Source organism: Sarcophilus harrisii, chromosome 2, assembly GCF_902635505.1.
Source record: "Sarcophilus harrisii chromosome 2, mSarHar1.11, whole genome shotgun sequence".
NCBI lineage: Eukaryota > Metazoa > Chordata > Mammalia > Dasyuromorphia > Dasyuridae > Sarcophilus > Sarcophilus harrisii.
The window spans coordinates 452,720,626-452,738,274 of NC_045427.1; the positions used below are offsets into that span (position 1 = coordinate 452,720,626).

General features: G+C 36.8%; 1 protein-coding gene across 2 annotated transcripts in view; it reads left to right on the forward strand.

Moving 5' to 3' along the window:
- Window positions 1-7,915: 7,915 nt before the first annotated feature.
- Window positions 7,916-17,649, forward strand: part of LOC105751148 (zinc finger protein OZF) — a 45,295-nt gene continuing 35,561 nt past the window's right edge. The window contains exons 1-4 of one of the 2 annotated variants that reach the window (XM_031954330.1): window positions 7,916-7,981; window positions 9,077-9,193; window positions 9,697-9,815; window positions 17,241-17,367. In XM_031954330.1, the coding sequence (XP_031810190.1) occupies window positions 9,801-9,815; window positions 17,241-17,367 (142 nt within the window). In that variant the 5' untranslated portion in view covers window positions 7,916-7,981; window positions 9,077-9,193; window positions 9,697-9,800. Of the gene's footprint in view, window positions 7,982-8,007; window positions 8,441-9,076; window positions 9,194-9,696; window positions 9,816-17,240; window positions 17,368-17,649 lie in introns of those variants that run through there. The other variant, XM_031954329.1, reaches the window with a different exon arrangement.

Consider the following 17,649-nt stretch of genomic DNA (forward strand, 5'->3'; position numbering starts at 1 on the left):
AGCGATGACCGGGTATTTTAAAACCAGCCAGAGTCAGAAATTCAGGTTAAGGGAAAATCCTCCATCTTTATTTTTTGTGGAGATGAAGGGGGATGGCGATAGGAAGTGAGAGCAGTCACCCCACGAACCCAACCAGCAGTCTCTTTGCCTTACTCTCTCCACCCACTAAAATCATCTCTAGTCATTTCCTATACAACACATCAAAACTTGCAGAGAGTGGGCGGGGCCATTCTTTCTCCAAGCATATATTAATAGAGTATCATCCAATTGCTATTTAGCCTCATGTGCTTGGGACCTCGGCGCATCAACTCAAGCTTCAGCCCATTACACTTATCTGTTTGTGGGTGAGGTTTTTGCTAAGGTATTTTCCCTTAACCTTTTGGTATTTTGGCTTTCTCTTGTATTTTTAGACACTTATTTCTAGTTTCCCTCCTTTTTTTACCCCCCATTTCCTCCTTCCACTGCTGCTTAGTCCTGGAAGCATTCAGGACAGGGCATTCTTCACCTCCTTGACGTTATTGATAGAAATTGTAGGGACCTAATTTAGGTCTTTGACCAGACTAAACCTGGAAGACAAAGAATGTTCCTAGGTGAATCCCTATTCCCTTTCTCTCTAACATAATGATTCTATTTCCTCCAAGTGCCTCTATTTCCTATCTAGCTGATTCTACCACAGTTCTGTACTATTTGTGTTTATTGTTTTATCTTCCTGCTGCTTTCTCTTTACTGAACAGAATCAGTCTACTTTTTTTTTTTTTTTGGGTGGGGGCAGGGATGAAGAAGGTCAGGCTTATTCATTGCTTCAGAAACCTCACTACTACAGTTAAGGCCAGACCCTAAAGTCCAAGCTTTTGAAATTGATTGTCCCTACCATGTCTCTCACATAGAGAGTTTGAAGAGTTTGGACTCTTGAATGGGAACTTGAAATATTTAAATTAAATTATTTCACCTTGTGTAATGTTTCAGTCTTCATGTTCTATGAATCCAGCTCTGTATCTGCCATGTAATTCTTTTTCCTGAAGTTTGTTGGATTTGAGAGGTTTATGGAAAATGACCATCTACCATATTGCTAATAATATGATAGCTTCTGCTTTTAAAAATATTTCATGAAAAACACTTTGTTGTCTGGACTATCCATCTATGGTACTTCATTTTCACTACTTGATTTACCCACATTTCCCCCCAATCATTTGTATTTTTTGTAATAGTTTTATATTACTTCTGTCATATAAATTATCATTAGTTAATATTTTGCCATTAATATTTATTCATTTTATTTCTTTCCATTCTCTCTGATTCATCAGCAATTTTGCTTTTTCTAAGATAGATAGTGGAATATCTTGATTCTCATGTCCATATAATATCACTACTAAAATACTTCAATAATTCAATGATCTGGAATTTTATTACTGTGTATTATCTTTTTGTTGTTGTTGTTGTTTTTTTCTGAGACAATTGGAGTTAAGTGACTTGCCCAGGGTCACACAGCTAGGAAGTGTTAAGGGTCTGAGACCAAATTTGAACTCAGGTCCTCCTGACTTCAGGGCTCTGTATTGTCTTTTAATCAGCTCATTTGTTCATTCATTTGTTTTAAAAGTATCAATCAAGGATCTATTGAGGATGAGACAGTAAAGATATAAAAAGAAACTTTCCTTGCCCTCAAGTAGCTTATATTTTATTGGAGGCAGATGACATGCATATGAAGAAATAAACAAACTATATACAAAGTTATTTCTGAGCCTCAGTTTCCTCATCTACGGATAATAGGAGTTGGACTACATCAGGACTTTTTGAAATTTTTGCATAATTCTGGGTATATAAGTATATATTTTTATGTGACTCTGGGTATTTAAATATATATATTTTTTTGGACATATAAAAATGAAAGTACCATATATGAGGTTACAAGGAAAGTGCCATATATGAGTACCATATATGAAGATGAAAGATAAGTCATTACTGACATGGGGATAAGGAAACCTAAAGGATTTTGTTAGAATTCACCACATCAAGGGAGAGAAAGAGTGAATTCCACACACAGGAATTAACTTGAACAAAGGCAAAGAATGCATGAGAATTCATGGGTTTGGATTTGGGGACACAGAGTTGTCAGATTTGGCTAGATTGCAGAGTTCATGGAACTGAGAAGTATAAGAAAAGTCTGGAAAGGTACTGTAGAACCAAATTGTGGAGCACAGTGCCTGACACATAAAAGGAATTTTAAAATGTCGATTGAAGTATTTGTATAACAGGCATATGAATTTAAACTTTATTAAGTAACTTATAGGGTTCTGAGCAGAGGAGAGCCATGACCAGGTCTCTTCTTGTGGAAGATTATTTAGGCTCCATTAGAAGTGGGAATAATAGACATTGTTATCCTACTTTAAAGGACATTGAAACTTGGAGAGGGGCAAGGACAAGCTCAAAATCCCATGGCTGGTAATTGGCAGTCCTTGGAATAAACCTCAGTGTTCTTTGGGTCCCCAAATGACAGCCACTACCATTTAGCAAGCATTTTTGTGAAAGCACTGTGCCAGATACTGAGGGGATATAAAATCCAAAAGATAAAAGTCTCTGTTGCCTAAGAGCTGACATTTTAAGACAATACGATATTCGTACAAATGAGTATAAAGGAAAGTAATCTGAATAAAGAATGCCTCATCTATGTCAAACTCAAATAGAAACAAATCATGCTGGCTTGGAGGCAGCATAATTAACATTTTGTTGTAAAGTTGTTCCAGTCATGTCCAACTTTTTGTGACCCCATTTGGGGTTTTCTTGGCAAGGATACTAGAGTGGTTTGTGATTTCCTTCTCCAACTCATTTTATAGAAGAACTGAGGCAAACAGGGTTAAGTGACTTGCCCAGGATCATACAATTAGGAAATATCCGAACCTGAGTTTGAACTCATGAAGGTGAGTCTTCCTGGTTCCAAGCTACACACTACCTAGTTGTTCCATGTTGTATTATATTTTTGTTTATTTTATTAAACATTTCCCAGTTATATTTTAATCTAGTTTAGGTTGCACTGGGAGCTTTGTAGGCACCAAGCAGCAATAGTTGGACATTTCTGATGTAGAAGATGATACTTGAATGAACTTTTAAAGACAGTAAGATTCCTAAAAGGCAGAGGTGAGTAGAGAATGTATCTTTTGCGTGGAGGCAGTGTGTAAAGGTACAGACATGCAGAGACGAAAAGCAGGAAAGCTAATTAGGAAGTAATTAGGACAGATATGTCCAAGTAGAAAGAAGAAGAACAAGACATGGAGGAAGAGATGACAAACGATTAGAATGATAGATAAAAGCCCTTATTATATACAAATATAGGCAAATAAGACAGTTCTTCTCCTTTAGAGGCTTATATCCTGATGGGGAAAGATAATACATAAAGGGAGGCTAAAAATAGAGCCATGAGGAGTTATGCCCATGTAGGACAAAGTGTTTCTTGAGCATCCCTCCATCAATGGCAATCCAAAAAATAAAGGATTAGCCATTCAGGATAGCTGAGTGTCAGAGTGGCTATGGGGATAGAGTGAGGGAGAGGCAATAGTCAAGATTATCATCCTGAGTTACTGAGATAATAAAAATAGGATTGCAATACAAATAGGAAAGTTTGAGGAAGAAACAAACTTGGGGGGAAAATAATGAACTTTGATAGAAAAATGAATGGAAAAGGCCATCTTCTTTTCTTTTCCTCTTGCAGCCTGTAACTGTTACAGATGTGGAGTTGACTGTGGCAGAGTTGTACCCTGCCCAGAGTCATACAGCCAGAGTGTATCAGAAATAGGATTTCAGCCTAGATATTCCTGACTCCAACACTCTCAAGCAGTTTTTCTAACCCCCATTTTAATATGACACAAAGGCCTCATTGGATAACATGTATTTAAATAACCTTAAGGTACCCTGTTGGGCTTCTTTTATAAATCTTATTTTTTATTGCTATTTCTTTCCTTATCAACAACAAATTCACCTTCTAAGAGATCAGAGCCAGCCTAGTGAGGCAAAATTCCAGCTCCTGAGCCTGTTACTGTAGCCTAACCTTGGTGGATTGTTTCCACAGACTCTCATCCCATTCTGCAACATCCATCTCTCTTGTACCAGGCGCTAGACCTGATGTGGTCTGAATTACACAATGAAAGAAGTGTATCTGGTATCATTCTAGTAGACAAAGTTGGAATTAGAGCTTATGAAGTTTCCATGGAGACAAGCTAGTGCTGCTGTGTCTTTATGGAAATGTGAAAGACAAAGAGTATGGCCTGTGACTCATAAGGGGAAGATCAGAGATCTTCCCTTAGCCTTCCCCCCTCTTACCCAGGGTTATCCATGGGCTTAGGTTTTTTTGAAGATTTGGAAACTTATTATTAGACTTGGTCAGGGAAAAATTACTGGTAACAATGGAAATGAATGATTGTAGGGAAGGAACACTGGGCAGTTACTGGTCACTGGGTTCTAGCTTTGACTCTGCTTTTTTCCATATGTAACCTTCCGAATGTTACTTTCCCTCTCTGGGACTTAGTTTCCACATATGTAAAATTAAGATTAGATAACTTTTGTTGTCCTTACACTACTACATTAAGCTATCCTTCATACCTCAAGCTACTCATTGTCTTTCCTCTCAAAATACATTGTATTTAACTACTTTATTCTCTTTATATAGGATATCCCAAAAGTCTTAGTGAAGTTTAAACTTTACTAACTTCAGAAGTATAAAGCTACAAACTTGCAAAAACATCATTTTTAAAGCTCAGTTATTTAAATTTATTTTAAAATTTTATTAATTTGAAAAATAAATTTGAATTTTCAATTTTAGGAATTTGAGATACCCTGTGATTATGCATTGCTTCTAAAACAGTTTTTGGATGATACTGATCTCATTATATGGATCCATAGAAAAGGTTCTCTTGCTTGGACACTTTAGTCAATTGAGTTGTATTTGCTAAAAATAGATTTGATTTTCTTGAAGGATCACATCAGAACTTGATCTTTGGGTATGTGCACTAAAATTTGTTCTTTGATTAACACATCTAGTGTTACAGTATAGTCACTTAGCAGCAACTGCTAAAAGTTTGGGTTTTTTTTTCCATAAAATTTAAACATTAAATAGAGTGATAGTGTCTATGTGGAATTTTAATAACAAATATTAATGTTTTTAAATTGTCTATAATTAACCTTTCAAATGATTTCTCCAAGTTTATATCATTGATACTTCTTTTTAAATTAAAATTCATTTTTAATTTATGTAATAAAACATTTTTATAACAGTACAATAAAAAGATGATCACACATGAAATTGAAAATTCATTATGTACAATTTGCTATTCACTTTAAATATACAACAAAATTATCATGCAAATTTCCTTCCTCCTGTTTTTAATCTTTCTTCTTCCCCTTAGAGATGGCTACCATTAGACTTAATTATCTATCTATCTATGTAACATTATTCTATACTCCTACATAGTTCTATTTTTCAGTTCTTTCTCTGGATGCAGACAGTGTCTTTATATGTCATAATAGTCAAAACGACATTCACTAAATGTAATATTCTCTCTAAATATGTAATCTTCTCTTGTTGGGGTTTCCTTAGGGTCTCTGGAGGCAGCCTTCATTTCAATTCAGTAATCACCCCAAATGCAGCCAGGTGTTAAAGTCCAAATCCTTTATTGTCTCTTTCCAAGTCTTGTTTCCTTTCTTGCTGTCCGGTTAGCTTTCTTAGAGGCCTTCTGTAGTCTTGGTTCCGAGAACTTGAGCCCTGGCTTCTGAATCTCCCCAACTGAATCCTGGTTGAGGCTCCTAGCTTGTATATGCTCTCTTAAAGGTGTGAATCTTGTAGAATTGTAGTAATTACTAAGGACATGTACTGAACTAGAGGATTGTTAAGTACCATGCTAAATAAAATCAATTCCACTGACTTAGCACCTTGTTTCAAGTTCTGGCCTATAACATCTCCCACTTTCTTTTGTTTTTAGAACATAGGTGGTCATGACCTCCCTGACTTCTCAAGGAGGTGAGAACTCCAAAAAAGGAAGTGATCACACCTTCCCTGACTGCTCAAAAATGGGTTGAAAACACCATAAAAGGAGGTGATCAAGCCCTCCCTGACTTCTCAGGAAGGGTGATGAAAACACCAAAGAAATGGGAAATAAAATCAGATTAGAGGGTTTCTGAAGGGGCTCACTCTTAAAACAGGTATACAGAAATCCCTCAATATGGGAGATATTACATATAATTACATAAGCACATAGTAACATAAGGCTAGTAGTGATTTAACAAATAAGATGAATCAACATGAGGATTTATACATGTCCATAAGTCCTAGAAATAGTCCAAAAGGAATCCATTGTCCATTAGTTCATGTGCCAGGAATCCAATAATTCCTGAAAGTTTTGAAGTCCTGCAAGAGTCTCATATTGTGTTAGGGAATCCAATGATTCTGCAGATGTTGTTCTTAGGTCTTCTTTGTTTTGAGGTTTTTCTCTTTTTCTGTCTCTCTCAGATGGATAAGGCAAATAGAACTCGTTGGCACCCATCTGATTTCTTCTTTGTCTGTAGAAATATAAGCAAACCCTCTTTCTCCAAGCAGTTAACCTATCTGGTCCCTTCCATTCACCACTTTCTGTCTCTTTTCACATCACCTGGCGATTATCTAAAGATAGTGGAGCTGCTCGCACAGGACACTGCTTTTCCGGTGGGTTATAAAATCTGTCTGCCGAAGTCAGTGCATCTTTGTCAAAAAATCAAGAAGTTAATAATATAAAGAGCTAAATTTAGAAGTTCTCTAGGTTACCTGTGGCTTCCCCTTTCGTTTTTGGAGGAATGTCTTAATGTCTCTGTTTCTTCTCTCTACTATTGCCTGTCCTTGAGGATTAAAGGGTATGCCAGTGGTGTGTAAAATCTTATACTGTGCACAAAAGTGTGCAAAATGTTTAGAAGTATATCGAAGGTCCATTATCTGTTTTTATTGCTTGTGGCACACCCATAATTGCAAATGCTTAAATAAGGAACTCAATGACCACTTGGGCTGTGTCTTTTACTGCTGGTATTGCAAAAGTGAATCCTGAAAAGATGTCTACCACAACGTGGATAAAAGACAGACGACCAAAAGATTTAAATCCTTAAAACAATGTTTCTGTTACTGTATACAGTGTTCTCTTGACTGCTCATTTCACTATTTCCTGCAAGTCTTTCCATGTTTTTCTAAGATCATTGATATTTCTAAGTTTTCTAGAGGAAGTCTTTTCCACACGCTTAAAATTCCAATATTATTAACATAATAAACTTCTTTCTAAGTTAAATATTTCTTATTTATACTTTATATAGCTTGTTTGTATACTTCTGTAAGCACTAGGAAGTCAGTGACTATCTTTGGCTTCTTTTTCTACCCCAACACTTAACTGTACCTGGTACATAGTAGGAACTTAAATGTTAATTAACTGATTGCTTGAAATTGAAATTGATTAATTGAAGTTATTAAAACTTAAAACTTACAATGACTTTTGAGACACATACATATCCTTGCTCCCCGTTGAATAAGGACTGTTTCATTCATTATATTATATCCCCAGCTTCCAGCACACAGTAATATGTCAGTTTATTGTGACATTCTATGTTCTAGTTAATAGGAGCTTGATAAACGTTTTAATTAAAGTGTCTTCCAGCCTTGTGTTGAATGCTTTATTTTAAAGCTCTTACAGCTTTAGCAGTCTATCATTCTAGAGCTCTTTCCAACTCGTAACACTCTAATAGTTAAAAAAAAAAAAAAAAAAAAAAAAGAAAAGAAAAAGAAGAAGAAGAAAATTCTTTCCAGCTCAGTCTTTTTTTGATGAGTGGGGAATGATTTGGTCCATCCCCAAGGGGGATTCTGGCAGGTAGCTGAGTTCTGCATTGTGTCTGCGCAGGCGCAACTCCTGCCTGACTAGGAATGCGCGCGCAGCCCGATGCGGTTTGTAGGGACGTCTGTTCGGAGGCGCCTCCTTGGTCTGTGGTAAGTTCGTCCCCGGGGACCCCGAACACCAGGTAATTAGCGGCTCAGGCATCTGACCAGCTTCCCCGCTGCCTCAGTAAGATCAGAGCAGCTCTCCGCGCTGGGGGAGGGGCCGGAGCCCAGAAGTACGAGCAAAGCCGTGCGTTAAACGGACCTTGGGGGCGCCTGACGAGCTTTCCCTTCTGCGCATGTGCCGAAGCTCGGCCCCGCCCACGCCCCGCCCTTTCTCTTTTCTCAGAGTTTGACTCCACCTACCCGTCACTGCATTCTTTCTGGAGAAGGATGAGGCAAGCCTTCCTTGTGGAGGGGCTGGGAGAAGAGATGGATTTAGGAGGGCAGAATTAAAAGGGATCTTTGAGGCTTTTTTTAAAAGTCCTGTGTTTTGTTCCAGCCATTCTACAGCATTCAAAACTGGAAGCCATCAAGTGTGACTGGTCTGCAATTTTGTTGTCTTGAAGTGTAAGCTCCTTGAGGGCAGGGGATTGTTTTTTGCAATTTTTTTTCTGGTATTCCCAGCGCTTAGCATAGTGCCTGGCACACAGCAGGTGCTTAATAAATGTTGATTGGTTGATTGATAGAAGAATAAATTAAAACAGAAAAGGACTTAAGCTAAGTCATACAGCAAATTAGTGACAGAATTAAAAGCCATTCATTAAACAACAATTTATTAAACCCTTACCATGTTCCCAGATATTATGCTATGGCAATGAAGAATCCTAAGATTAAAAAGGGATGAAGGAGAGGATCTGAAGGGTAGGAAGAGGAGAGAATTCAGTACAACATTCAGAGTCCTATGCTGGAAATTGTACAAGATACCTTTATGAATGAGGAAAGTCATCATTGCCTTCATAGAACATACACTCTAGTAGGGGAATACAACATGTAATTAATAGTAGGGTAGTGCATAAATTGAAACAAAGTACTGTGCTTGGATATGACTTCAAATGCAGTCCATCTGGCCCTAGGAACCTATATTTGACAGAAGTAATAATAATGACACCTAATATATCTGTGGCATTGTAAAGTTTATAAACCATTTCCCCCAAATAAACCATATGCTAGATAATATAAATATTATTATCTTAATTTTTTCAGAAAAATGAGGCTCCAAGAAGATGCTACACATCTAATAAGTGTCAGAGTTAGGATTTGAATCTATGTCTCCTGTCTCCAGATCTGGTGTTCTTGCCAGTACATCATGTTGCCTTTCAGGTATTTATTGAGCAAATTATCCAACTTTCATTCTCTATGGACTTCTTGGTTTAAGAAAGGACCTAATGGACCTAAAGAGGAACCTGTCTCCTTTGTGTGGTTGGGGCTATTCCTATCACATGCTAATTTGGAAAGTAGCCTTGATGCTAAGATATTAGTAGTTTGGACTTTAGACTTTATATGATATAAAGCAGAGAAATAACATGGATAATCTGGCAATAACTAATATAAATAATTGGATAGGGAGAGTGTAGAATTGGCAAAATTTGTTAGGAGGCTTTTTTAGTAAATTAGGCAGGTGGATAGTGGTAAGGTCTTATGAGAGTGATGGAAGCAGGAATAGATATAGTAGAAAAAATACATATAGCAGGATAGAATATAGAAAACAAAATGTGATGATAAAATTGACAAAATTTGGTAGGTGATTAGATATGGGTGGTAGGGATGAAGGTGAAGTTATTGAGTTCCTCCTGTTGCCTCTAATTGGTATGTTTGATCCACAGGGTTCCTCAATAGAATTTTCAAGCTCCAAGTATGAGTGGTTGAGATCAGCTTTCTGCTAAGGATGCAGATTTAAATTCCAAAGTAAAATTCCCATCTGGAGAGGATGCCCCTAAATAAGGTAATGAGAATGCTGCTGGACTTAATGTGTGAGATTCAAAAGTAGATGCCATTTTCTTACAGAGAAAATAGGGAAAAGAAAGCATATTTAAATCCTCAGTATGTTCCCTATGTTTTATTATGTTATTATAATAACTAGTAATAATGGTAACTAATTGTTTTTTAACTATAATTATTGTATATATATATATATATATATATATATATAAAATGTATAAATATAATATATAAAAAGCAAAATTACAAAGTTCAAAGAACTTTGAACTCAAAGAACTTAGAAACAATCTAATCCAACTTGTGCTTGAATAGATCCCCAATGAATGCTCATCAGTCTTCTACTTAAAGATCTCCAATGAAGGGGAATCCATTAAATCTCAAAGGTTCCCATTCACTTTTGGATACTTTTTGTTGTTAGGAAGTCCTTCATTACATTCATCCAAGGTCTGTCTCCTTTTAATTCTCTTTTTGGAGCCAGATATAACAAGTCAAATCTGCTTTCTCCATAACAGCTCTTTATACATATTTGAACTCTTCTCTCATTCAAGTTATACTAGGCCTCATGTGGCATGATGTCCACTCTCCTCCGTCTCATGAACATTCTTTTCTACCACCTTATCAATGTGGACTCATTGTTAAAAGCAAAATGTTAAATAGCAGTAGGACTAGGAATGGATTTCTGGGAAAACTTTACTACAGCTCTTCACTTAAATTGATAGGGAGCCATTAATGACAGCTCCACTGTGGTAATTCATCTTGTTTTGAATTCATCTAACTATAGTATTGTGTAGCCCATATCTATCCATCTTGTCTTTAAGTATGGCATGGGAAATTTTGTCAAATACTTGGCTAAAATCTGATTGTGGCATTTCCATGATCTACCGGTTTAATAATTTTTTTTTAAAAAGAAAGAAAAGTTAGTTTGTCCTGATCTATTTTTTCAAAGAAATGATGCCTCACTGCTATTAAAATGCTATGAAACCATCCCTTTAATAATAGACATGTTATTTTATATATTCTTTCACTGGCTATTCTTTGCTCCCTTCCCTATCTAGACATTTTGATTAATCAGTTCATCTTTACCAATTCTATGCTAACTTCTACTCTAGAATCCCTTGTTCCCTATCCTAATACTAATCATGCCTTGAAAAATCCCAAGCCTAGATTAAAAAAATTTTTGTTTTGTTTTAATGAGCCAATATCCTCCTCAATATGGCCCCCTCTCTCACCCCCAAATAAAAGCACAAAAAAAGCAAAACCCAATACAAATATGTATAGCCACCCAAAACAAATGTCTTCCTTGTTCATATCTTAAAAATATTTATCTCATTCTGCATTCTGAGACCTTCTCTCTATCAGGAGATGGGTAACACATTTCATTATTGTCCTCTGGAATTCTGGTTGATCATTATGCTAGTAAGAGTTAAATATTCCACCGTACTTACATATCATAACTTATTCATCCATTCTGCAATTTATGGACACCCTCTCAGATTTGCCACCTCAAAAAAGTTAGAAATATTTTACATCCTTAGAGTTTGTTTTGCTTCAAACTAGTCCTTCTCTTTATCCTTCCTCTAATTCCCCCTTCTTCCCTTATCCCCTTTTCCTCCCATTTCCTTGTTGAGTGAAAGGTATTTCTATACTCAGTTTTTATGTATATTCTTTTATTTTTTGACCAGTTCAGTTGGGAGTGTCAGCTCATCCTCTCCACTTTCTCCTTATTTGTATGGATATCAACTTGTACATCTTGATTATGTGAGATAACTTTCTTTTCCCTCCCACCCCACTTCCCATCCCTAGTGTAGTCTTCTTCTGTCTTTCCTTTTTTTCTTAAGCTCTTCAAGACCTCATGGAATCACTCCCAGACTTGGTCTGATTTTATTCTCTCAATGGACCCTGATGATGATAAGATTAAAAAGAGACACATATATCATCTCCCCATATTTAAATATAAATAATTTATCCTTCTTAGCCCTTTTGTCACTGTTCATTCAGGTTTGCCTTTTTATATTTTTCTTTTTTCCTACTTGGAAATCCCTTATTTCATTAAAAAAACACTTTTTCCTCTGTTGCATTATTTTTAATTTTGCTGAATAACTTCTTGATTGTGAACTCACATATTATACCTTCTGGAATATCATATTCTAAGTTCTCTTTTCCTTTATAATGATGGTTGCTAAATTATGTGTAATCCTGATCCTGATTGTGACTACTTGGTACTGTTGACTTTCTGGATGCTTTAAGTATTTTTCTTTTACTTAGAAGCTTTGGATTTTGGCTGTGATCAGTTCTGGAAGTTTTCATTTTGAAGTTTCTTGTATGGGGTGGTCACTGATAAATTCCTTCTATTTCTTCTTTTACAATTTCTTAAAATAGGATGTCTAGACTCTTTTTTGGTCATGTTGTTCAGGTAGTCTGGTGTTTCTTAAGTTTTTTCTCCTAGATCTGTTTTCCAGGTCAGTTGTTTTTGCTCTGAAATAATTTTTAGTTTCTTCTATTTTTTTTTTTTTCATTTTTTGGATTTTGTTTTACTATTGCTTGTTGTCCATGTATAATAACCTGTATCAAATTTTTTGCCTTCTCAGGCAGCTCTTATTTGAGTAGTAAAAAGAAAAGAGAGAAAATTTGGAACTAAAAATTTAAAAATTGAATATGAAATTATTTTTACACATAATTGGGGAAAGATAAAATGCTAAATAAAAACAAATAAAATATTGCTTGTTGACTAATAAACTCATTCTATTTAGTTCATCCTAATTTTCAGGGAATTGTTTGGGTTGTTGTGATGCAGTTAGTGGCAGTACAGAATTGTGGGAATCCCCTCTGATCAATGCAGTCAAATGTGAAAGAATTCTGTCCCCAAATTGTTGTAGCTTTGGAAGTTCTCAAGTTCCAATTTCCCTTCTTGTTTCCTTAAATAAGTTGTTCTTTTGTTTTAGGCAGAAAACAATTCTTAAAATGGAGATAGAGCAGAACCTATTACAAAAATGAACAGGAGCCTCATATAATTTACAGTCAAGTTTATGATTTTTAGCATATATACTACTTTAAAAAGTTATTTTAAAATTGATTTAATTTTAGTTCATGAGATTTCCTAAATTGTAATTAAATGTTCCAGCCAACCTGAATTACCATTTGGTTATTTTCCAATTCACACAAGCCAGTTCTCATTTGTGAGCCAGGAAAGGGTTAAGTGCCCGTTTTTACTGACAGGGCCCTCAGAAGTCTGACTTCCATAATGCAAAAGCAGGCTGTTTGTTGTCATAGTTTTCTTTCACAGCAACAACCATTATTATTTCTCTATACAAATCAAAAAATTGGGCAGAGATAAAATAATTTGCCACAAATTAATAACTAATACATTTCTGCAACTAAAACAGAGAATGGTGGGCTTTCTAAATTCAGAGGCTGAATGACTTTCCCACCTCACAGTGCCATGTTTGGTGCTGCCAGGGGCACCCAGATTCTTCCCAAACAGTTGCTAGACAGATCTTGCTGAAGGCTAGGGTGGCCAGTGCCAGGGACTCCTTTTGATGGGAGTTTCAGGTGCTAGGGCTCAGGGAATGCTGACCATAGGGCCTGACCCTCACTTTACCTCATCCCCTCAATCTGGTTTGGAGAGGTACTTGGACAAAGTGTGTGGGGTCCCTACTGCTGTTGCTGCTTTTCTCATTTCTACTGGTGGGGCAGAATTTGAGTTTCTCTATAGTTATTCAGCATTCCCTTTTTAAAATCTGATCTTGTTGAGATTTGGGGTACCTAAATGAAATTAGGGTTTAGTTGAGGTCCAGTGGCAGGTTTGGGGTACAGGGAGTCAAACAGAGCTCCCCTGCAACCCTCTTGGATTCGGTGCAAGGATATGGCGGTAAATGGGGTCTAGTAGTGGCCCAAGTCCCCAACAATGGCATTTATTGGCCCTAGAGCTAGATTGATAAAAGAGGTTTATTATTGGGTAAGCAAGGTTAAAGTATAGGCAAAGGTAGAAATAAGAAGGACACCGGACAGAGGGTCCAGTGGACAGAGGGTCGTCACATGGGTAACATGTTTGGAATCTCTGTCAAAAGGGGGTCCCAGCATCTCCCTTTTATAATGTGAGATTTAGCTTGAGGGGCTTTTGGATGTAGCTTCAACGTTCCCTCAGATCCGGGTGGGGCTGGGACAGGCCCGGATCTTCTATTGGAATTCAAAGAGACCAGATTTTGTGAGTCAAAGGATAATTACATTAACTGGTTGGGGGGAGGGGGAGAAGGGGGGTGTTGGGAATCAAAGATAGGAATTTTTCCCACATCATTCTGAGATGAGAGGAGCTATTATGGAGTTAGGTTGTGGAAAGGATCCCTTAATACCTTCTAGGGTGCTTTCCTTTTCTAGCATCTAATTTCCTTTCCCAATGGAGAAGTAGGGGACTCTGGACAAGATAGGACTCAAGGAAAGGTTACCAGAAAGTTGCATTTACCAAATTTTTTTTCCTATTTTATTCTTTCAGAATGGAGTAAATTCCTGCAATTATCCCCAATGTGTCAGCATTTTTTCCCCTTGCAATCTTAAAATGATTAATTGCCAAACTCCTTTTAAAACCTTGAGAATCTACTGTTATTTTAAGAGTTCTATGATTTTAATTATCTTTTTTTTCTGTAGTCCCCAGTAAAAAAGTTAGCCTTTTTTCTTTTTAAGGGAGAGTTAAGGATGTTAAGAAATCTTTCCCAGTATTCTAAGTACAGCAAGGATTCTAAGTACAGCACAGAAGATTTTTCTTGTTAGCTGCATTTTAAATCTATGCAGGTTACAAAATCTAGCCCACAGAACAAACTTGACACGTATATGACATAGACATTCTGTACAAAGATGAAAACACAGAAAAATTGACATGGGAGAGGATTGTCCCATCTTTGCCAAAAACCCTAAAATTTCTATTCCTATAGCTCCTTACCTCCTCCTGCATCCCAGGGAAGGTGAAAAAGTGGCAGATATTGTAATGTTAAAAGAAACTGAGCAAGACAGAGATTAGAGACCAATTCAGTAATTTATTAAATGGAGAGAAATACTGGGACCAATGGATCCCAAGGCTATTCGAGACTATCATCTCAAAGAGTCTAGCCCCTAGTATCGGGACAGCAAGCCTTTATGGAATAACATTAACAATGACATAATGCAGATACCTAGGTGGGGATAGCCTCATAGATGGAGGTTACTGATATTCTAATGACATTAAGGAATGTCTATAACACCTTTATCTCAACCATTAAGAGGCGATGGTCATAACCTTAAGGCAGAATACGAAATAGGACAAATGGAGAAACTGATCACCCCATTAAAAGTGACCTTTAACATTACAATATTCCCTGGTTAGAAATATGCTAAGAATTACAAGAACTCCCAAGATCAGGCATCCCCAATCAAGGAAAGTTTGCTGAGCATGGAGCTCCTACCGACCCAGACAAGACTTCCTAGATGTTTAAAGTACCCCAGCTAGAGAATAGAGGGAGAGAAGAAAGGGGGGCTCACCTTGATAAGGAGGAAATAAAGCCAAGGGAGACCAGACTCTCTCCATATGGGTCCCCAAATGTTGGAGTTCAAAGGAGATCCTAAAAAGGTTGGGGCTCCAGGCCAGTGTCATGAGGTGTCTCAAAAGAATTTGTAGACTTGGACCCATCTCCAAGTCAAGGGACAAAGTTATAATTGTAACGCCAATTGAAGATAAATTTATAGGAATAAGATAGAAAGACCAGGTACTTTATATCACTGAAATGCTAATTTATGGTTTAGAGATAGAATGGAGGAGTGAGTGGTCTTAGAGATGGAGTTGAGGAGTATTGAATTCTATGGCTTAGAAGTGGTGCCATTATTGAATTCTGTGGTTTAGATTGTCTCAGAAACTTTGTTATCACTGACCAACAGATTGTTATTTTGATAGCCAGTATTGTTTGTGGAACTACAGCACTCCCAAGGCCAGGTAGCCTTAGGGTTATTGCTACATCGTCTTGGAAGCTGCACTACTGAGCTCTCTGGCACTTCTGGAAAAAAGGTCTGGGCTTATCTTGTTGCAACATTCTTGGGTTGTTAAGTGCTGAAATTTTCAAGAATCTCAGGGGCAGGTAAATGATAGGCAAGCTTTTAGTGATCCCACAGTGGTCTGATCCAAGGAAAAGTCTAATTAGTGCTTCTCTGGTCTGAGCAAGTTTCTGACCTGGGCTTAGGTTTGTATAAAAGTAGGTTGCTTCTAGAGTTCCTCCTTTTAACCATGTGTAAAGGTCTCTTGGTTTAGAGTGGCAGAATTATGAGTTTCATTTTCTAAACTACATGCTGAAAATGTTTGATCTTAGGGTGCGAGCTACTACAGCTCTGCTGCTGCTGTTGGTTTGATCTTAGGGTGCGAGCTACTACAGCTCTGCTGCTGCTGTTGGTTTCCTCCTTTCTTGATACACTTCCCCGGGACTCCTTACTGAGAAACGCTGCCCTTATAATACAAGTTCCTTTCTCAGTCTGCCTTGAATCTGTGACCCAGAACTAGGTAATAGAAGACAAAATTGCTAGTTTGTATCTGTCTCCCACTGAAGTGTTCCATTATAAATCTGAAACTTCCTCTTGTCCTCTTGACAGACTCTCTCAAGATACTAGATTGCTTGATGTACTGCATGCTCCTGATCAAACCAGTCTCAAGGATCCTGTTATCCAAATAGCTCTCTCTATGCAAAGCCTGGATTGTTCAAATGATTTGCTATGATCTTTCCTAGTTTTCCCCATCAGTATTTGGTCTGGTGTTTGGAAAACTTTGTGGAGTAGAGCTCATCACACTGCCCCATACCACTCCTTCATCTTGACTCCACTTCCTAATTGTCCAGTTCAGAGCAAAATAACCATACTGTGACTTTTCTTTTACTTGGCTAGATTTGATCTGGAGTATCTGTATTTATTTTGATTTTATTCTGATTTTTAACTGTCACCAGAAAAGATAAACATTTTATCTTATCAATCTTGATTTCAGATAAAAATAAAAATGGAAGAGAGAGAGAAGCAAAAAAACTATCATATGCTTAAAGATTACTGAACTAATGAAATGATATCATTCTGAATTATATATGTTCCAAATGGCATAGAACTTAAGTTCTTAAAGGAAAAACCAACTGAAATTGTATAAAGACCCGGTTGTAAGACTAATTATAATGAACGTCAATGTGCCTCTCTCCAGTGTAGATAAATGTAATAAAAAAATTAATAAACAACAAGTTAAAGCTCATAACAGAATATTAGCAAGATTAGATATTACTTATGACAATTATTAAATACCATCCAAAGGCGTAAACTAATTTTTTCCAACATTGTACAATACTTTTACACAAATAATTCATAAATAAATGTAGACAGACAGAAATAATAAATATATTTTATATACTATTATGCAATAAAATTGACTTTGATATTTCAGAAATCCTTGACATTCAAAGATGTGGCAGTGGATTTTACCCAGGAGGAGTGGGGACAACTGGATCCTGCTCAGAGGAATCTGTATAGGGAGGTGATGTTGGAGAACTACAGGAACCTGATTTTTCTAGGTAAGAGCAGTTTCCCCCCATGATCTTCCTATATGAGTTTCTTTGATTTCTCTGTCATTAAAAACTGTGGAGCTTCTGGATTGATAAAATGAAGTATGTGTTTGTTTGGGTTTATTTGGTGTGGGAACTAAAGATTCTTAATCAATTTGAAAGGGCTTTGTTTTATGGAACCATATGTGACTATTTCATTGTGCTGTACTTGAACATATTTCCTGTATATGAACATTTTTACCTACTTCCCTAGATGAAGATTTTCCTCAAAGTCCCACTTCAAACATCTTT